Here is a 22,891-nt window from a genome sequence, read left to right as displayed (position 1 = left end):
AGTCTAGTTAAGTAGGCTACTGAGTGAGGATAAGACTTTTAAGTAGAGCAGTAGTGTCTGATTGATTAATCAGGTGTATTAAACCAATTAAATAATTTTGATTGACAAAAAGACACTCCTGATTTAATAAGGATTCCGTTGTTGCTTTTTTTAAAAAAAAATACAAGTATTTATAAAAAATGTAGAGAGAGAAAGCCCTCCTTTGCCAATGAAGAAGAGGGAATGCTTATTCTGAAAGGGAATGCCTACTGCTACATGTGTGTGCATCAGCTGAAAAACAAAGTTTGTTTGTTTTCCTTAGAACTATCATTTTTCAAATGAATTTTAATCCATTTAATTACCCAAAGTTAAAACTCAGTATGGTCAGTCGACTAGGATTTTTTCAGTTTGACAGCAGACAAAAAGTATTTACAGAGTGGTGGCAAAGCTCTAGAAAGAGCTTTTCCCACTTTATTTTTAACAGCCAGAGGGCAAGTCCAACATTACATTTCAGCAAACCGATTGCAATGAGTCAGTGACACAGCCAAGAATAGAACTCACGAGTCAGGGCTTCCCTGCCTGCTTTTTTACTTGCTTCCCACACCCATTCCCTTTTTATAACACAAGCTATGCAAAATATTGCCATGCCCCAAGAGTTCAATAGCAAGCAGCTTAAATCCAGTTTCAGAGGGAACCATTAAAGTAAAACTAGTTCCACTCTTAAGAGCGAAAAAAAGTCAACTGATGTTTATTATGGCTGTGAATTGGTGGAGAATCAGGATTAAGAGAATGAACAGTGAATCAGAAATTCTTCAGTGTGATTCCTACTTCAGCCACAAATTAATTAATTGGCCTTAGATTCTATCTTGGCCTCAGTCCCCCACACTCATGGAAATAATACTTACCTATAATACAGGGCTCCTGTATCGATTAAAAGATAACGTATGGGAGGAACAAAGAAGACATCTTGCCCAATGAGCTAGAAATCCCCAAAGCGGCAGACTCCATAACAGTGGGAAGTGAAACCGGGTCCCATGAGCGATTCAGTACTAGAGGGACACTATTGTCCCCCTGACCAAAATGGCCAGAGCAATCTTGAGATGGAAAATGAAATCAAGGTGGCATTCAAAAGAGAAAATGCTGTAGTGGTGGGTTATTTCAAGTACCCTTAGATAGTTGTGTACATCACTGTTCCAGTTAGGACAAAGTTAAGATTTCTAGATACCTTAAATGACTGTACCCTAAAACACTTGTCATGTAGCCAACCAGAGATGAGGCAACATTTGACTTGATCTTAAGTGCTGCCCAGGACCTGTTTCAAGATGCAAGTGTTGCTGAATAAACTGGGATCAAATTCAACATACAGTCGTACCTTGGAAGTCGAATGGAATCTGTTCCGGAAGTCCATTTTACTTCCGAAATGTTCGAAAACCATAGTGCGGCTTCTGATTGGCCGCAGGAAGCTCCTGCAGCCAATCAGAAGCTGTGGAAGCCCTGTCAGACATTCGGCTTCCAAAAATAGTTCACAAACCTGAACAGTCACTTCGGGGTTTGCGGCATTCAGGAGCCAAAACGTTCAAGAACTAAGCTGTTCGAAAACCAAGGTACAACTGTATGTGTAAGCGGCCAATGGCCAAGTCAATCAAACACAGTCATATTTGGCTTCAAAAGAGACTTTGGTATTGGTATTGGTAAGAAAGAAGCTGAAAGGCCAATTCAAGAAAATAGTCTCACCAGAATGCTTGGGGTTATTCAAAAGCATACTATTAAAAGCTCACCTTGGTGGTCTACTGCTCATCAAGAAAACTACCACCAGGATGAAGATGAGGCCAGATGGTTAAATAGCAGAGACAAAGAAGCAATTAGAGGGAAGAAGGCATCCTTCAGAAGACAAACCAAACCCTTCTTGCTGATGGGTTAGTTTTTTTTATATATGCAAGGAACTCACCCACCCAACATGTGATTAAAGTGATACAGTCCAGGCATAGCTTTACAGTTTTAGTTTTGTTGAATTTATAAGTGTCCCAGAGAAGCTAAGCTAAGGGGATTCATAATGTCTTGGCACAGCCTCTTTGTGGATGGCCTGACAAAAAAAAAAGAAATCCCACACACAGCTGCTGATACCGCTAAGCATTTCCCAGCAAAATTCTGCACTGAATATTTACCAGCGCATCCCGTGTCCTCCATCATGGGGGTGGTGCTTGCACTGCAAATAGAAGAGCCAACTGGAAGCAAAGGAAACTTGAGATGGGTCACGGTTTACCCAGATCTTTGACTCAGGGTGAAGGAATGTGTGGTGTGGTGGGGCTTTCCCTGAAATCTGTCCCTTATTCCAAAACAGCCACCATGGATCACCTATTCCCTGGGATTTCCCTTGACAGGAACCAGGAGAATTATGAAGATAGACATTAATTTAGAGACAGAGGGAGTTTGTTAACATCTAATGATTTTTCCATTGCCAGGTTTTAGCTGGCTGAGGCCACTAACAGGCAGCGAGGGAATTCTTGTTATACTGACAATCAATATTTTCCTAGTGAAACCCCAGCAGCAATAAGCATAATTTAGCTTTATCAAAAGAGCAGCCAAACCAACAGCTTCCTTCATCTGATAGTATAAAGAGAAATACTGCTCCTGAGAGAACAGGCAAAATTCTCATTCCAGTTTTTGTAAAGAAGCTTGAGAGAGATCATTTTCAGGCAGTCCCCTTCCCACCTTTGAGAGGAAAACTTGAAATCCAAAATCTAAGTTGATGGTGAGAAATAACTCTGCCGCATGCATCTTCAAAAACTAAGACATGAAGAATACACACACACACACACACACACACACACAGCTATTGCTTTCACACATCATGTTAAACCATGGTGTAGTGCAATTTGTGTGAGCAGGAATGAGCTGCAATAAGCCTTGGTCTCATGCACTCACACTTATTATGCTGCCAGGGGTTGTCTGGAAAGCTTTTTGGTTTGGTTAACAACAGGTTTTTGTATTATGGGGAGTGATGAACTGTGGTTAATATTAACTATGGTTAGGTTCAAACAATCCAACTCCAAACTATGGCTTTTGAAACTGGTTTGCCAAAATTAACCGTGGTTCTTGTTAACAACAATTATGGGTCCAGAAGATGCAACAAGCAGTTCTTTCTTTCCAGCACAAGCACAAGACGTGATGTGCCAACATAGCCAGTGTCTATGCTTGAGACTAGACAGCAAAACAACCCCTGCCCTAAATCCAGACCTGTGAATTATGTGTACATCCTGAACACTGGCTGAAGGCAGGAAAGGAAATAAAAAAAACAACACTTGAATTTCCTATGTATTGTTATTTTGAACCGGAAAATGCTTTAAGATCACACAGGCTGCCAGCTGAGACAGAGGTCATACCAGAGGAGAGAAATAAAAAAGCACATGGAACTGATATGGTACAACAGAGAACTGGATATTTGCCCTGGGTAAGAACAGGAGTGAAAAGAAATTCTCCATGAGATCTTTTTTCAGTCCTCTCGAAAGTTTTAAAGGCATTTGCTAGTTTCCAATACATTTTTTAGAATATGCATCCCCAGCATCCTAGACATTTTATGCTATGCTTATTTTATGTTGTTTTGCTTTCACTCAAGGGAGAAAGTTCTTATACACCAAAGTTATGAAGCTGACAAGTTGAAGAATCCTGGGAGAGTTTGTGACAAATGGAGGGACTGAGTTAAAAGAGGAGGAGAAATTTTTTCTCCCTCCTCCAAAGCTGCCTTACCTAGAAAACTCATCTGCCAGCCACTTCCCATGCAGCCCCAAAAAAGAGTAACCTGATGTGTTTTCATACTTGTAGTGGCTAAACTGTCCACACCTACTTCAGCATAACATACCTGGTATTTCTGTTGATCTAAAGCAAGGAGGGCAACCTTTTACAGACCAAGGGCCACATGCCCATCTGAGCAACCTTCCAGGGACCACATGCTTGTAGTGGGTGGTGCCAGAGTCTAAAGTGGGTGAAGCAACAAATGCAAATTTTATCTATGTACAGAAGGTTAATTTTTACACTTAAACAGATAAAAAGAGCCTGCTGGATCAGGCCAGCGGCCCTATCCAGTCCAGCATCCTATTCTCACAGTGGCCAACCAGTTGCCTATGGGAAACATGAAAGCAGGACCTGAGCACAAGAGCATTCTCCTCTCTGGTGGTTTCCAGCAACTGGCATTACTGCCTCAAACTGTGGAGGTAGAGCATAGCTATAATGGCTAGTAGCCACTGATAGCCCTGTCCTCTTTTAAAGCCATCTGGGTTGGTGCCGCCTGTGGCAACAAGTTCGATAGCCTAATTCTTCATTTCATGAAGAAGTACTTTATTTTATCTGTCCTGCATCTTCCAACATTTAGCTTCATTGGATGTCCATGTGTTCCAGCGCTAAGAGAACAGGAGAAAAACTTTTTTCTATCCACTTGCTCCAGGCCATGCATAATTTCATAAACTTCTATCATGTAACCTTTCACTCGCCTCAGACACTGCAACTCACTTCTCTATCCTCCATCCAGACAAGCAAGAGGCATAATCAGTAGTTCAGCCAGGCAAAACACTAGGGATGTGAAGAAGGGCCAGCAAGTGGGGGTGACCCATGGTGAGGTCTGAGGACCAGCTAGAGATGCCTTAAGGACTGTATGAAGAGATTGCAGCCCTGCAAAGAGTTGAGGGGAGGAGTTCCAAGGACCTGAGAGCTTGACGCCCCTCAACACGGGTCTAATGCAATAGAATGTGCCTCACCTGCCAAGACTCTAGCAGTCTGAGAACAGCACAGTTTGAGAAGCAGCTTTGAAAAGGAAGTGTGGGCTGTTTGGTTGCCTCTATCTTTATCTTGCTTTAAGTACAACAAATCTTTTCTATTGAGTGTACACAAAATAAATGTTCAAACAATATACAACATTCTCAGATAAAATAGCTCAGGATTTAAGATAAGGCACAAGCTGTCTCCTTTCCTAGCATAGAAGGTGATTCGTATGCTGGGGCATGAAGTTGCAACACCAGACACAGACAAGAGGGTACCTATGTCAATTGATGGGGTATCCCCAGTCCAAGCTTAAGATCTGTCAATGATGCCTTGGTTCAAATTTCATCATATGAGGAAGGCATACTGGTCTTTCCAGTGGCCAGCGGAGCTCTGAAACACTCCTCTGTTCATTTGACTCCCTCTCTCAAGGCATTCTGGAAGCAAGTAAAGATGACATTATTTTGTTCTGCTTTTGGAAATCAGTCCCCCCCCCTGGTTGGTTTCCTGCTGTTCCAATGGCTGTTCTCTGTGGCAAATTTTAATGTGCATTTTTAATAGATTTTATAGAATTGCTTTTTTTAGAAGCAGTTGCTGAAAAGTGGTCTATAAATTCCTGCAAATGAATCTGGCAGGCAGTTACATAGATTCAGTGGGCAACAGACCCAGCACGTGACACCATCCCTAGAAAGTCCACTTCAGCACACACACAGACACCCTGGGAGTTTGAGAAAAGTCGTACTGGAGCAATATTTCTGGCCACTGCCTGCATTGGAAGACAACTATTTCAGCAGCCTGCAAAGTCGCTGCTGGGGGAGCATCCAAGCTCAGACAATCCCTAACGCACAGTGGTTTCACAGCAGCAGTAAATGCCCTTGGTCTCCCCAGTCCACAGAACATGCTGCACTCCAACCTGATGGGGGACTGTCCAGGCTAACCACAAGCAGAAGAGGAATATCAGGGGGAGTGGGGCACTTAAGTGAGCTGCCAAAGAAAGGGGCACGTGTATAAGCTCAGCTGGCCCATTTGAGTTTTACCAAGTTATCTGCTGAATATTGACACTGTGTTTGGGGGAAGGTCTCCAAAGAGTTGGGGACTTCATTAAGGTAATGGGTAACTTCCGCCTCTCACCTTTTTTCTTGCACTCCCATCTTTATTTCGTTAGTCTACATGGTTTCCTTGGCCTCAGCCTGACACAGGAACTATTTCCAAGACATGTGGAGTCATAATTGTGGCTGACCTATTCTGATAAGTACAAATATACTGCAATCATGGATGAAGCAGGGGACAAGGTTGATTTTAAGAGCAAGGGACATATAGGGAAGTGGTGCTGAATCCACAGATTACCTCTATCCTCTATGCCTTTTCTCAACCAGGCTCTTGACACTGAAAGTGAGAAAAGCACCTGGTGGAGGGGTGATAAGCAGTGGAGAGAGAGAGAGAGAGAGAGAGAGAGAGAGAGAGAGAGAGAGAGAGAGAATTTAGCACTCCTTAATTACATAACACTTAAATTCTTTTTTAAAAACCCACATGTTTTCAACACGATCTGAGACTGCATCATTTCTAGTTTTGGGCTTACATGCCAGAAGTAGCTTTTGAAAGTTTCACGGCTGTTAATTCAGGTGCAATTTACTTTGCAATTTGGTACATGTCGATTTGCAAAGGCACTTATATTATGTATCACAGGCAAGGTCTGAACCCACTTCTCTCCAAGAATGCCTGCAGCTGTGTCACCACAGCCCTCTCAAGTACCTTGCTCCAAAAGGGGTATTTGCAATAGGATGGTAGTTGTTCAGTACCATTCGGTGCAGGATGGGTTTTTTCCAGGAGTGGCCACAATATCATCTTCTTCAAGGTGGGCAGTACCACCCCCTGAATTCAGCCAGTCATGCTTCACCCCAGCTAGTTTTAATTAGCCAAGAAGAGGAAGGATGAAGAGGGCACATTGTTAGGTGCATGCAAGCACCATGTCAAAGTAATCAGGTTGCAAAAACTGAAACTGATCCCACAGAACATGGTTTGATGGGGCGCTGGAAATCTCTTCTGGGACCGCATCAATCATGGCATCTAGCTTGCTAAAGAGAAGAATGTCTTTGTCCTCAAAGTGCTTAACATGGAGGGTCTCTGGGGTGTCCCAGAATCCATCTGCTGATATACTGTAGGTGTCAACAGCTAATGGACCACCCTGACGTTCTTCTGGGGATCGAGGATGCACCAAAGCCCTCTTCACTGCTTTCACCATCATGCTCTAGCATATGCCCAGTCATTGTTGCACTAACTCAGCGGTAGTCAACCTTTTTACACCTACCGCCCACTAATCCATCTTTCTTGATAGTAAAATTTCCTTACCGCCCACCAGTGCTCAATGGAAGGAGGATTCAGCTTGTGTCATAGAACCCCCTCCCAGCCACCTAGAATCCTGAAATGCCCAGCAGTGGGCGGTAGGAACCAGGTTAACAACCCCTGCACTAACTGCACTCTAACTGTCCTTGACTTGTTTCCTCACATGTAACTCCCAAGTACACCAGGCAGCCGAACGTGCTCCACTGGATCAGAGAGTATGCTCAGAAACAATTACCGTATTTTTTGCTCTATAAGATGCACCAGACCACAAGACGCACCTAGTTTTTGGAGGAGGAAAACAAGAAAAAAAAATATTCTGAATCTCAGAAGCCAGAACAGCAAGAGGGATCGCTGCGCAGTGAAAGCAGCAATCCCTCTTGCTGTTCTGGCTTCTGGGATAGCTGTGCAGCCTGCATTCGCTCCATAAGACGCACACACATTTCCCCTTACTTTTTAGGAGGGAAAAAGTGAGTCTTATAGAGCAAAAAATACGGTATATCTATAGTCCTCTGAATCTCAAAATTCCATAGCAAGTCAAGGGCCCCAGGACAATCACCAGATCTACCAACTAGAAAATCCCTCAGAGCATCCCTTTTGAGTCCTTAGAATAAAGTTTAAAACCTGTAAAGACAAAACAGCAAGAACACCAAAGGGGCAGAAGGCCTGCAGTTGCTGAACTCCCTTTAAACCTGGTTAATGATTCTTGGCTCCTCAGAGAACAAAACAACACTGAAAAGGTCCTAGCCCCTGATAAATTAGATAGCTGCTGAGCCAGCAACAGCACTATCACATAAAAAGCAAACAAACAAACCCCAATTAAATAATTAAAACAGATTGTGGAGCTCAGCCAAGAACGACCTTTCTCAACGCCATCTTGGCAGCATCCTTTTGAGTCTGTAAAACTCTGCTGGCAGATCATCCCAACAGGTCCCCCACTTATGTGGGGTGAATTGGTAAATACTGCGTTGGATTCCTCTGTAGCACAGCTCTAAAAAGTCTATTTTGCTTGTTTATTTAAGACACTTATATACCACTTAATCATTAGCATTTCTGAACCCTTGCAGTAGTGGAGACACAAGATGCGATACAGCCCAATGTCACCTGAATAAAATTCAGAGCATAACCAAAGGGTTAAGGACTGAAGGGATGCTTAAATTAGGATGCATATGCACAGGATGTAGCTTTGGACTCAACAAAGCCTGAATGTGTGGATTTATACTCTGTGACCCCCAATCAGTCCCACAGGGGCTATGTGAACTAATATTAGAAACCAATATAGAAGTGAGAAAAACAGCCAGTTCTGAGGCAGCAGGAGGAAATGTTTTTCTGTATTGTTCATAGCAACTGGTATTGAAAAGTTGGAATATATTACTGCAGTGTACCCAAAAGAATCAAATCAGCAGGCCAAAGCAGAACTACTCAGTTTGATTATTATCTCATATCTCATTATTTCTACATCAATATGATTGCACATGCCAGATGGTCAATATTTAGGGTTATAATTCCAGAGCTTTTTGATTGTGCATTATGTTTTCAAAAATAGTAGAAATAATTTCCTAATAATAGGCTCCAGTAAAGACTTCTACTTCTGCTTCATTGACTATGCAAAAGCCTTTGACTGTGTCGACCACAGCAAACTATGGCAAGTTCTTAAAGAAATGGGAGTGCCTGATCACCTCATCTGTCTCCTGAGAAATCTCTATGTGGGACAAGAAGCTACAGTTTGAACTGGATATGCAACAACTGATTGGTTCAAAATTGGGAAAGGAGTACGACAAGGCTGTATTTTATCTCCCTGCTTATTTAATTTATATGCAGAATACATCATGCGAAAGGCTGGGCTGGATGAATCCCAAGCTGGAATTAAGATTGCCGGAAGAAATATCAACAACCTCAGATATGCAGATGACACAACCTTTATGGCAGAAAGTGAGGAGGAATTAAAGAACCTTTTAATGAGGGTGAAAGAGGAGAGCGCAAAATATGGTCTGAGGCTCAACATCAAAAAAACGATCATGGCCACTGGTCCCATCACCTCCTGGCAAATAGAAGGGGAAGAAATGGAGGCAGTGAGAGATTTTACTTTCTTGGGCTCCATGATCACTGCAGATGGTGACAGCAGCCACGAAATTAAAAGACGCCTGCTTCTTGGGAGAAGGGCAATGACAGGCCTAGACAGCATCTTGAGAAGTAGAGACGTCACCTTGCCAACAAAGGTCCGTATAGTTAAAGCCATGGTTTTCCCAGTAGTGATGTATGGAAGTGAGAGCTGGACCATAAAGAAGGCTGATCGCCGAAGAATTGATGCTTTTGAATTATGGTGCTGGAGAAGACTCTTGAGAGTCCCATGGACTGCAAGAAGATCAAACGCATCCATTCTTAATGAAATCAGCCCTGAGTGCTCACTGGAAGGACAGATCGTGAAGCTGAGGCTCCAGTACTTTGGCCACCTCATGAGAAGAGAAGACTCCCTGGAGAAGACACTGATGCTGGGAAAGATGGAGGGCACAAGGAGAAGGGGGCGACAGAGGACGAGATGGTTGGATAGTGTTTTTGAGGTTACCAGCATGAGTTTGACCACACTGCGGGAGGTAGTGGAGGACAGAGGTGCCTGGCGTGCTCTGGTCCATGGGGTCACGAAGAGTCGGACACGACTAAACGACTAAACAACAACAACAAAGACCCTGAACTATGTAAAGTGCTAACAGTTTACATTTTAGGAAAGCTCTTTTATGCTGTATACTGTTCAGGAAGCATGTGAAATCATACTATTTTTAAAGTCTTTATCCATGTCACACAGGAGTAAGACTAAGGAAGGCTAAGAAGAGAATCGCCCACTGCAAACCAATACAGTGGAACCTCGGAACTTGAACGGCTCCATTCTCGAACATTTTGGCTTCCGAACACAGACAATCCAGAAGTGCTTTGGTTTTGGAACATTCCTCGGAACATGAATGTCCAACGTGGCTTCTGCTGTGCAAAAACCTAGTTGTAGGCCAATCAGAAGCCATGCCTTGGAACTCAAACATTTCGGAAGTCGAACAGTCTTCCGGAATGGATAATGTTTGAGTTCCGAGGTACCACTGTACAGGCAACAACCCATTTAGGTGTGTTCAAATGACACACAATTGTGCACATGTGCATGGCGCCAAACCCGGAAGTAGCCCCAAAATGTCATAAAGATGTCATGAAAAGGGGCAGGACAGGGTGGGGGCAGAATGGGTTTACATGCACTCTGCCCATGCATGTGGGGGTCCAGAACATAAGCCCCGCACAAAACGAGGATTGCTTGTCCTGAAAATCAGAGTTGATTAGGAGAGCAAAGCACCAGAATTACAACCAAGAATAGTTAGTACCTATGAAAATACCTGTGATAATATCACATACCCTGAAATCTAAACGGTGCAGGTTCACCACAATTATTGAAATGTGAAGGTGCTCAGCACAAATTCATTATTTATCTGTAAACATTGAAATAAGCACTGAGGATTTAAATTATGACTACACCACCTTCGTAGAAAGGCAAATAATAATGTACAAATAATGCTGTTAGTAAGTCAGCAATAGCGTTTTTTGTTCTATAAAATCGAACCTGCAAGAGAGACAGACAGACAGACAGAGACACACACAAAGAGAGAGAGAGAGAGAGCTATACCACTGCTTGCATTGCTCACCAACACTACCTACAGTCCATGACTCCCCAAACCACCCCCCCCACACATTCCCTGCATTCGCTCTCTAGGCCTGCGAGGCTGCTGAGGCTGAAATGGTGGTGTTTGTGTCCAGAGCACGGTGGAAGCAGAACACATTGATTGCTAACGGACTTCCCTGCCCTACCTGTTCTGCTGCAGCTCTTCCGCCTCCCCCCACAAAACCTACACTGGTTGCTTGCCTGTCTATGTTGCCTATCTGCTGCTCTGTCATCATGCTGCAGTTCGTGGACAAGCCAAGTACTGCTTAGCATTTTTCTCGCAAAAATAATATATGGCAAGTTAAGAAATCGCTTTCCCTCAATGTAACGTGGATAACAAGACACTTAAAATGAGAATCGGGAAATACAGGAACAACAGTGAGGAGCAGCCTTCCCCAACCTGGTGCCCCTCAGATGCTTTGGACCACAACTCCCATCATCGCCTGGCACTGGCCATGCTAGTGTAGGCTGTGAGTTGCAGTTCAAAATATCTGGAGGCCAGCAGGTCGGGGAAGACTGGTGCAGAGGTACAAGTAAGCAGAGTGGCTAACATGCACCAAATATTAGACAAGAAAATAATTTTTCAGATATTAGTTGCACAGCCAATATTATAAAAGTCATGCTGAACAGGAAACAATATCTGTATTTCAGCACTTTTAAATAAGCCAGCCTAGGAAACACGTGTTTTGGTTTTTTTGTTTGTTTGGTTGTTGTTGTTTTGCTAATTAGCACTAAAACGCCGGAAGCCTACATGCTTGACAGACAGAAAGGTACTATTGTGTGTACACACTCCTTTCCTATCTGTTAGAAAACAAATTGTTCTGATACTCAAATCTTAACTACTGGACAGGAAACTCAGGTTATATTTCGTGAATAGAACTGACAAACCTTAGAATTCTAAGGAAAGTATGCACAGAACAGAAATGAGAGGAATTTACTGAGGGATTTGTATGTGTAGGTGGGAGACTTCTCCCCACTTTCCTTTTAAACCTAATATGATTGCAAATCTCAAAGGGTGGGTGGGACTAGCAAAGGCTTTCCACAGGAGCAACAGACACTGGCTTCCTTCTTTCCCTTCATCCCCAGTGAAGAGAGAGCAACACCCGTGTCCTCTCCACCCTCCACAAAGGAGAGAAGGAAGCCAGTGGGGTTCTCAAGTGATGAGAACAATTGAGCAGCTCCTGGTCCTGCTGTTCTTCAGAGTCACACTGTGCAACCACAGCTTGATGCTCACTGACCACTGCTGGTCTGTGGACCACAGTTTGGGAACCCCTAGTTTAAGTCATGAAAGTTGCCCAGGAACTTGTGCACAGATATTTCAAACATATTAATGCAAGAATATGCAAATTTTCATTTCATTAAAAGGAAAAGGCGTGTTTGGGGCAACCGACCCTGGAAGGGTGTGCATGTGAGGAAAGGAAACTGCAATTCAAAAACTGAAACAGAGTTGAAAGGCAAAGTTTAATACATTTCCATGAGCCTGGGAAATTTTAGTTTTTTTATACAGTGGAGAATGCAAAAGGCATCAAGATTTTACATGGAGGCAGGAAAGGGAAAGGAAACCCAGCTCCCCTGAACTACAGGGGATCAGCTTTTAAGGAATCTTCCTGTTAACTACATTCTTCCCAAATAAATTATTCTATTCATATTCTCCCATAGAACAAGTCACAATAAAGAAGGATGGGGATGCCTCCCTGGGTAGTGAGTCAAATTTATCTTTCCACTGACTGGAGATGGTTAGTAGCAAAAGCATGAAGAATGTATTTAATACAATGAGGAAGTGCCCAGTGCCTGCCATCATCTGACAAGACTGTTGCCTGGCAATGACTGCTATGAATACTTTGCCCAAAAGCCTTCAAATCATTTTTGGTAGGCACACTCCAAATGCAAGGAGTCTATTGCTATACATAATGTTAAATTTCAAATGTGCATACTGTATGGATTTGATGTTTGGACTTGCAGTTGTTGCATAATGATGGTGTTAATGCAAAAAGAAGAAGGGAAAAAAGCACCTGTTGGCAGTTCAAGGGCAATTATGTTAAAATTTTCAAGGATTTCTGTTTGAGAAAGAGCCCCAACCCATTATTATTCATCATTATTATTACTTATTAAATTTGTATACTGCCTTTCATCTGAAAATCACAGGGCAGTTCACAACATAAAAATACAACAAGAGAACACAAAATAATAAAACCAAAAAACCTCCACTAATAGCCCCCCTCCCATAAACACACTTAAAAGGCCATAGAATGTTAATCAGCCCAAGGCCTGGTTCTTAAGAAATGTTTTCGCCTGGTGCCTAAAGATATTTAATGAAGGAGTCACAGGAGCCCCCCTGGAGAGAGCATTGCACAAGTGGTGAGCCACCACAGAAAAGGCCTGTTCTCATGTTGCTGCCCTCTAGACCTCTTGTGGAGGAGGCAAACAGAGAAGGGCCTTAAATGCGGCCACAGCTTGCAGGTGGGTTCATATGGGGAGAGGTGATCCTTGAGATATTGAATTCCTGAGCTGTTTAAGGCTTTATAGGTCAAAATCGGCACTTTGAATTGAGCCTGGAAATTAATTGGCAGCCAGTGTAGTTGGGCCAGGATTGGTGTAATATGCTTAAAACATATGGCGCCAGAGAGTAACTTGGCCACAAAATTCTGCACCAACTGAAGTTTCCATATTGTCTTTAGAGGCAGCCCCACCTACAACACATTTCAGTAATCTCACCTAGAGGTTACCGGAGCATAGGCAACAGTAGTTAGGCTATCCTTGTCCACTTAGGGGCACAGGTGAGCCACTAGCCAAAGCTGATGGAAGGTACTCTTCACCACTGAGACCACCTGAGCCTGAAGTTACAGCAAAGGATCCAGAAGAACCTCCAAGCTGTGTGCCTGCTCCTTCACAGGAAGCGTAATCCCATCAAGAGCAGGCAAACTCCCATCCATCCAGTCTAGGGAACCACATACTAACGGTGCCTCAGTCTTAACTACTGACTAAGACCTTTGGGAACAGTGCAGATTTAACCCAGGCTACCTACTCGCTATAAGTTTGCAAATGAGCAGCATGCATTTTCTTCCTTTCACTATTTGTTCGCCTTAAACTGCTGTTATATGGTTCAAACCTGCTTAGCATCAATCCTGGTTTTGCATTACACCCACTTAAGGGACAGGGAAAGGAACGAAGAAAACAGAAAGAGCCCCGCTCAATCAAAGTAAGGGGTCCATCTAGTCTAGCATCCTATTTCTCAGAGCTTTTAGGAGGGCTGCAAGCAGGGCATGATGACAATAAACATCCCCTGCTGGTACGTAGTGGCATGCTGACTCTTAAGCGGAGGCTTCATCACAACTAAAATGCCTTTGACTGAGCTATTTCTCAATGAATTTATCTTAATTCCATTTTACACCCATGCAAGCTAGTGCCCATCACTATTATCTTGAGGCAGCAAATGCCCCTTGCACTGAGCAGGGTGGAAGGGAGGCTGCTTCCAATTTGCAACCCTTGGTGTGCAAGGAGCCATTTGTCTTCTTCTTCAAGTGCCCCAATGTTTTCACCTTTCTGGAGTCCTGACAAGACAGCTCTTCTCACTCAGGCCACCGGGCTTACTGGTCATGTCACTGTGTAGTCTCTGAATAGGCCCAATGCAAAATGCTAAAATAGTACCTGTAGGTGAAACAGGCTGCCTTCATTGTGAAAATGCAAGTTGTAAAGAGCTTTGAAAAGGAATCCTGCAGTGAAGAGTGCATGTCTAGACTGGAATTATTAAAACAATTACCAGTTATGCTGGCTCCTGTCTTTATTCCCCAATAACACCCAGGTGTATCACATAACTTCCTCCCTTCAACCCTTCCCACATTTCAAATTTTAGACTGAAAGCTCTAAGGGCAGGGGGACATGCCCTTCTGTACTCTGTAAAGTGACATGGACACTGAAAATGCTACAGAAATCATCATCATCATCATCTGGGAAAGCTAGACCTCTTGCAACATAAGAGTCAGTATGACCAAAGGCACCAAAAATGAATGAACACTAGATAACTTGGGGGAAAATACTAGATTATGTATTGTGAATTAAATAATTGTGCAGTCAATGAGGATATCACATTTCTTTGTGCTTTCTTGTATTTCAGGGTTTATTTCTTTGCTCTGCTTTATGGGAAACCCTCAAAGAAATATAGATTCTTCTATTACATTAAAACTACATTTAGCTGTCCTAAATTATGGGAACAGATCTGGATACATGGGCACTAACTCTCAAGAAAATTTTGTATTTGGCTTCTTTAAAGTACCAAAAACAGTGTAATAAATGAAAGTGCAATTATCTCTAAGATTTTGCCAAGGATGTATAACTTGCTGTTGAAATGGAATACTCAGGATGAAACGGTGAAATCTGTTATGATTAAATGGGCACAAGATGTTGGACACAATATTATGTTTGCTGACTGGGAACAGTTATGGACCACAGGTATGAAGTTTACGGCATGCAATGCCCTAAGAGAGAATATTATGAAAATGATATACAGGTGGTACATGATCCCAGTCAAGCTTGCAAAAATCTATCACTTGCCCGATAATAAATGTTGGAAATGTAAAGAAACTGAAGGTACATTTTTTCACCTTTGGTGGACGTGCCCAAGGATTAAGGCTTTCTGGGAGACGATATATAATGAATTGAAAAAGGTATTTAAATATACCTTCTTGAAGAAACCAGAGGCCTTTCTCCTGGGCATAGTCGGCCAATCGGTGTTAAAGAAGGATAAAACTTTCTTTATGTACGCTACAACAGCAGCAAGAATACTTATTGCAAAGTATTGGAAGACACAAGATATACCCACTCTGGAAGAATGGCAGATGAAGGTGATGGACTACATGGAAATGGCGGAAATGACTGGTAGAATCCGAGACCAGGGAGAAGAGTCGGTGGAAGAAGACTGGAAGAAATTTAAAGACTATTTACAGAAATATTGTAAAATTAATGAATGTTAGAATGATGTTGGATTGAAAATTAAGTGGTTTCTAGCTATAATGGTATAAAAGAATATGAAAAAACGGTTTTTTATAAGTAAAAATTTAATGTTATAATAACGTAAGATTAAAGATCAGGGTAGAATAAAGAGGGAAAGAAACTGCTGAGCTAATAAATTGAACTGGAATACAAAAAAGGGAGGTATGAGGAGGTCCGGGAAACAAGTAAATGAAAAATAATAAAACAAATTACCATCAACGCTAAGGCTAGCAAAACTTCTTGGTCAATTAACATCTGCTCAAAATCATGCTTCCTTCATGACATGAGGTGGTAACAATGTTAAATTTAGGAATGCTCAGAAAGTGGTTTGGACTATGAATTTATGTTTTATGGTGCCTTCAAGTAAATTCTGAATCAGACCCAGAAAACCCCCATCTCTGCTTAAATGTCAGGCCCAGTTCAGAATGGGCTTGCCTGGCTCAGTCCCTACCTCACTGATGCTGCTCTATCTTTCCTTGTTTAGGCTTACTATGTTGCACCAGAAAGATCCTGCTGCAAAGTCTTAATTAGACAGCAGGACTCTGCGTCAAGAGCATTCCATGCACAGGGATCCCTGGGAAATAGGTCTCAAAACTAGAAATGCCCAAGGAACCCAGTGGTGGACTAGCATTCTAGAGGATAATGGAAATTTCATTTTGAGAATTTCTCCACCCACCCCTGCCAAATGGGGTTAAAGGAAATAAAGATAGTAAGACCATAACAAATTCAAGGGGAGAACCTTAAGAACGACTGCTCAACAATACATGAAAAATAGTTTGTCAACCTGTTCTGAAATGATGTAGTAAACTGCTTCCAAAGTCAGTAAATTCTTGAAGAAGCTGGAAAACACAAGGCAATTTTTTTCATAATCTAGTTTGCTATAAATCACACATTCTGCTGGTTTACTCAAAATCATACATTTGGTCTGTTGTACACTATTTGGGTGCAAAACACAACAAATGCTTCAGCATATTAAAAAAAAAAACATTTCTCTCTCCTACTACCATATCATCATATTTATAGTCATGAAGAACAGTAAAGACTGTGCCAAAAGAAAAATCCATGAAACATATAGCCAGAAATGTTCTTCACTGTGGGTAGTCTCATCCCTTCTACTTAATCTGTGTGATGTGGCCAGTTAACAAGAACTCTATTCCATGCCATTCAGAAAGGACAGGGAGGGGGGCAGGATCAGTGCCAGTAATGTTAGGAAAGCTGATTTTTCATCACATTGCAACCTTTGACTTCATGAATGAGGGGAAAACATGTTACACTGGTGCACCTGACTCACCTCTCCCTTTAATAAAAAATATTAGCATAAAAAGTTAGTTCTGAAAATACCAATTCCACTATTTATTCCTTACATACAAAGAGTGACATTACCAGGCATAGAATTCTTTCTCAATTCTTTTTTTCCTGATCACCTTTTCATTTGGCCAGCCTTTGCCAACCTGGTGCCCTCCAGATGTTTTGGACCACAACTCTCATCAGACCTAGCCAGCATGGCCATACTAGCTGGGTTGAAGGAAGCTGCAGCCCAGAACATCAGGAGGACACCTTGTTGGAAAAGATTGCCCCAGGCTGTTTTCTAACTAATGCACAATAATGGAATGCAAGAAGCTACTGTGGCAACCATGTGGAAATATATGAAGCTACAGTCTTTGAGCATACCAGCAGGTGAACTCCCTGCATTTGATTCAAAAAGCTGAAATTCTGGAAATGCAAAGTATGTTACAAAACCCACAGCAATGATATGAAGCACACTCCACTATATGCCTACCACCTGTCAAGACAGGGATGCAGTCCTGTGACCCACCAGCCAATCTAAACTTATTTCAGTGACTGAACCTGCTGTAGTGCAGTGCCCCACAGCTCGGGCTACAATAAAGCATGTCTCAATTTGATTCTCATCTCTACTGTGAGCTCACTACTAGGTGGCCTCTCTCTCTTCCAGCCTCACTTAAAGTAAGGTTACCAGATTTTTTTCAATGAATCTGGGGACACTTTAATCAATCAATCAATCAATCAATCAATTAAATACTACACGTTCGGGATGTTGATGCTGCAGCAATGGCGGTGGCCGAGGGGCAGCCGCTGCCTTGACCTCAACCACCACATTTCCCCTTCCTCTGAGGCTTCTATCTCCTTTTCCCATAAGCCTTGGGAGCCCCTGAGTTGTTAGTTCTTCAGTGGTGGTGGTGGGGAAGCGGTGCGCAGTGCGCCAGGCATGGAAGGCAGAGAAGGAGGGCCAAGTGTGGCGGCGCCGAGACTTGGGCAGCACGATGCCTCCCTTACCATTGGAGCAGCCCCAAACCTATTCCTACTTGCGTGCAAGCAGGAGGGGGTGGGGATCCCTCAGGTGGGAAGGGAGGCTTCCCGTTGCCTAACTGAGAGATCCCTGCCTCCTCCTGCTTGCACGCAAGCTCTGATAGGCAGCATGAAGCCTCCCTTAACAGCTGAGAGATCCCTGCCCTGCTTCTGCTTGCACGAAAGTAGGAGTTGGGAGGCTGCTCTGATAGGCAGCATGAAGCCTCCCTTCACAGCTTAGTTGCTGGGGTCAGGGAAGGTGGAGGCAGCCTGGAAGTTGCATCTTAAGAGCCTCTGCACCACCATCATATGGAGACTTCTATGCAGCTCCTGAAGCCAACCAGAGCCAACTGCTCCGGGCTGCTGAGACTGCCGCTGCTGCATTTCCCGGGGACATTAGATGAAATCCAGGGACATTCCGGAGATGGAATTTGCCCAGGGACTTATTCTCAAATCCAGGGACTGTCCCCAGGAAACGGGGACATCTGGTAACCCTAACTTAAAGCATACAAGCCCAGCGATCACTTCTCATATCAGAGCAGATAAGCTGGTGAAAAGTTAAGAAATTATTGTAACTCAGTAAGGTTTGCAGGCCAGTAAGGCAGAAAAGGCAGAGGGTTTGGCTCCCCTGACTCAAACGGCACTTGCATGCAAGAATTAGACTTTCCCGCACTTTGTACATGAATTGAACAGATGTGAACAAACATAGATGTTCTTGTCATGTGTAGTTTGGCCCTTGGGCTATAAAGATATGGTCTCCGAAAGCCAGGCTGCTGCAGTGCATCCTTGAACATCTGCTGTCAACTGGGGACAGTACAAAGGCGATAGCCCCCCCCCCCAAGAAAGTGCAAACTGGGCTGTAGCAGTTCCTCAAAAAAGGGCTCTCCCAAAGGATGGCTGCTGAGTTTATAAAGCATAAAAAGAATTTGAATAGCAAAGGTTTGTGAAACCGTCCAGACAAATCAAAAGAAAGCAAAAATACTCAATGAAAAATCAAATCCACAGCCCTCAGGTTCCTCTCCTTCAGAGTATGCAAGAGAGTTGGATTGCCAGCAATAAATTTATGAGTAGTCAGGGTAAGCACAAAACAGATTTGTCTCATGCCAGTGATGCAACACATTACCATTTGTTAAGTCAGATCCTTTTGTGGCCGGAAGTGAAGATTATCCCTTAAACTGCCCCTCAAGGTCACCAGAGCTGGGAACCATAAGATCCAACTCCCATTTCCACATTGATATTTTTTTTATATATATATAATTTTTATTAAAGAATTTTTATAACCACAAAAACATAACAATACAATACAATGAACACAACAAACAAACAAACAAAAACAAAAACAAGTACAAATTCAGATCTTATTTTCATATACCTTTCTTCTCCGACTTCCTCATGCCTCCCTTTTCTGTATTCCAATTTCTAATCAGTTATTCAGCAAATCTTCCCTTATTTTTAATTTAGTTTAATCTTCCTTATTCTCCTTATCTTATCCATTACTAATAGTAACCAATTATTTTCTAGTCCAACATCATTCTAACTTTCGTTAATTTTGTAATATTTCTTTAAATAGTCCTTAAATTTTTTCCATTCTTCTTCCGCTGCTTCTCTTCCCTGGTTTCGGATTCTGCTCGTCATTTCTGCCAGGCCCCCATTTCCACATTGATAAAGCAAATTCTTCAGTTACTAGCATCCAGGCATTGCTTCCACAACACATAAAAGATGCTATTCAGACCCTATTAAACTGGCTCCAAAAGGGGTAGCTGATCCCTTTCTTCTAGGAATTCTGAAAGTTTCAAAAGGCAACCCAGGAAAAGTCAACATTGGGCCCAGCAACAGGACAACACCACAAAAGTCTGTATCCAGTGCAGGGAACTGACATTTCCTTTTCTCCCGACTCACCCAGCTCCTCATTTTGTGGTGGGGTGAAGGTCTCCCAAGGGAGACCAAATATTTGTAAGGGCCAACAAATAATGACTCCTTTTGACAAAGTGGGAAGGCAAGTGGACTGATTAGCAAGAAGACAGAATTCTTCTGGGGCTCTTGCTATTTAATATTGCAAATTACAAGGCACTAATGGCAAGGTATCAATTATTTTTATGAGAAACATTGTTGGCATCAGTTCTACATCAGACTGAAGAGAAATTAGATTGCACAGGCCTTCTGCAGAGAACTGACCGTGGCTACATACAATCTGACAACAGTATATATCCTTTTCTTTGGGAAATGATCCCAAAGAAAAAATAAACAAACCAAAAGAGGAAGAAAGGGGGCAGGGTTCTGGGGAAAATGACTTGGCAATCCCAGCCACCACTGAATCCGAAGGGTTTGGACTAAACACTATTTTGGTTTGAGGCGAAATCCCTGGACTGTAACCCCCATATTAAGTTGCAATCTTACTGTATTAGCAAAAATATGGAGTATTCACAGTAAAAAGGGAAAAGAAATTATATTTTTTAACTAAGACTGAGGGTGGGAGTATCCAAGAAGCCAGTACCAGATCTACAGATGGTCCTGCTCTGTGAAAATAATAATATTTAAGACTCCAGGGCACCTAAATCAAATGTCCAGGGGCTACGCAATTATGTGCCTGGGACAGATTTTTGTGTGTGTGTGTGTGTGTGTGTGTGTGTGTGTGTGTGTGTCCCAGCTTTGTCTTTCACCTTAAGAACTCAAAGGGGAATTAAAGGGCTAAAGTAGTAGTAGTGGTAGTAGTAGTAGTAGTAGTAGTAGTAGTAGTAGTAGTAGTACCCTGCCCATCTGACTTGGTTGCCCCAGCCACTCTTTGCTGCTAGCTCTAAAATTGTTCCCATTTAAAGAGTTATGGAATGATACAATCTATTGCCAGACAGAGGAATATCTGGCCAAGTGGTAGCTCATTTATGCTGGCCCACAGAGTAATTTTTATAATTTCCCACGGTCTGGTAGAGCTACCAGATTTTACCTACTATCTATCTATCTATCTATCTATCTATCTATCTATCTATTTATTTATTTATTTTCAATCAATTTGCTACTCAATATGGCTTCTAAGCAGCTTACAAGTATAAAACCAATTACGAAACGTCTTTTAAAATTACAAGCTAAGTTTCACTTTAAAAAATGATTATTACTGGATTGTATAAACAACGATCATAGAAATACTGGTATGCTTTTGAACCTAACAGTTCAAAAGCATACCAGTGCAAGTAGATAAACAGGTACCGCTGCAACAGGAAGGTAAACGGCATTTCCGTGCACTCTGGCTTCCATCATGGAGTTCTGTGCGCCAGAAGCGGTTTAGTCATGCTGGTCACATGACCCGGAAAGCTGTCTGTGGACAAATGCTGGCTCCCTCGGCCTGAAAGCGAGATGAGCGCCGCAACCCCATAGTCACCTTTGACTGGACTTAATCGTCCAGGGGTCCTTTACCTTTTATTACCATAGGAATAATTAGTGATACAAAGAAACAGAACAAGTATCATGCCATTTGTACATCACAAAAATAGCATAAAAAATTGCAGTAATACTTGGTTCGTGACTTGGTTTAAAAGAAAACAATAATGAAGGGGAAACAGGATAGAACAGACTTAGCAGATAACATTCAACATCACATAGCTACATGCCTAATCAGAAGCCTTTGCAGTTGTGCTTAGATTAAGTATGAGTAATAGTCATTTTTCCTCTTACGTTGCTACCGAAACAATTCAGTTTTAAGGGGAAAAAACAGTTTTCAAAAGTAAGGCAAAGAGGGGGTGATTCTCTCCTTTATAATTGCAAACACCATGAGTGCCCTGATCAGCAGTGTGCAACCATCTGAACTTGTTTTCAATCCGGAAGTGAAACAAGGCCACCCAGAAATAAAGGTGTACTTTGTACATGCTCATGAGGTTTCCTAGGTATAGAGAAGTATATGAGCCTGTAAATGAAAGTATTTATAAAACAAACAAACAAACAAACAGAAAAATTGACTTTCAAGCACCTGTGAACTTTCAGGTTGTAAATAAACTGAAAACAATTACAGAATGTAGAGTAGTTAGTTGAGAAAGGGGGAAAAGAAATAAATTGGAGGTGAGTGAAAAAGGAACTGGCTTGATCGAGCTGTGAACAGTTTACAGAAAGGATCCTGGAGTGAGGCAGATCACGGTTGTTCTTATTATTATTGATTTTATTTTATATCACTTTAGATTTGTAAGAAAAAAATCTCAAAGCAGTTTACAACCTACATTAAAACATCAAATAAAACGATCTAAAAAAAACATTACAAACGAAAATCAACTATACAGGACACAATTAACAGGAAACTACAACTTAAAGATTTCAAAAGAAAACATAATAAAGGAGGTCAAGTACAGAATATACATTTAATGAAATGATGTTAACAAAAAAACTTAAACATTCCAAAATAAACTAAAATATAAAAATAAACATTTAAAACAATTTAATTAGCAAAAGAATAAATTTCTGTTTTAAACATAGCACATTTCTGCAACTGCTGGTTCATGGTAGACAGCGGCTATAGAAGCTTGGGCTCAATGGTCTGGGTCTACACACTAAGAGACCTGTGCCAGGCAGAGAAGCTGAGGGACTCTAAGATGACGCTAAGTATGCACTCAGTGTCGAAGGAATGTACATCATTAAAATAAAAATATTTCCCCTCCATCCACTGTATAGGGATGTTTCCGGAAGGACCCCGTTTCCCTCTCCCACTCTCTACCCCCAACCACATGGACATGGAATGTTAACATTTGGGACTGGCCGCCCAAAACCTGAACCTTTAAGTGCTATAAGAGCACAGGAAGAAGTTTGCTGGTCCAACTAGCTCAATATTATCTACTTTGACAGGCAGATGAT

General features: G+C 42.2%; 1 protein-coding gene across 2 annotated transcripts in view; it reads right to left on the bottom strand.

Annotated features, from left to right (window-relative positions):
- The window catches only part of AMMECR1 (AMMECR nuclear protein 1), a 129,386-nt gene that overhangs the window by 33,433 nt on the left and 73,062 nt on the right, over positions 1–22,891 (bottom strand). Inside the window, exon 4 of one of the 2 annotated variants that reach the window (XM_053373842.1) lies at positions 16,539–16,593. The exons of the other annotated variant lie outside the window; for it this stretch is intronic. Coding sequence (XP_053229817.1) covers positions 16,539–16,593 — 55 coding nt within the window. The remainder of the gene's footprint in view (positions 1–16,538; positions 16,594–22,891) is intronic. 2 annotated transcript variants of the gene reach the window in all.

The sequence above is a fragment of the Podarcis raffonei genome, chromosome Z (assembly GCF_027172205.1).
Source record: "Podarcis raffonei isolate rPodRaf1 chromosome Z, rPodRaf1.pri, whole genome shotgun sequence".
Classification (NCBI taxonomy): Eukaryota; Metazoa; Chordata; class Lepidosauria; order Squamata; family Lacertidae; genus Podarcis; species Podarcis raffonei.
Note: the sequence above shows the minus strand (reverse complement) of the source record. Positions and strands in the feature narration are given on the sequence as shown.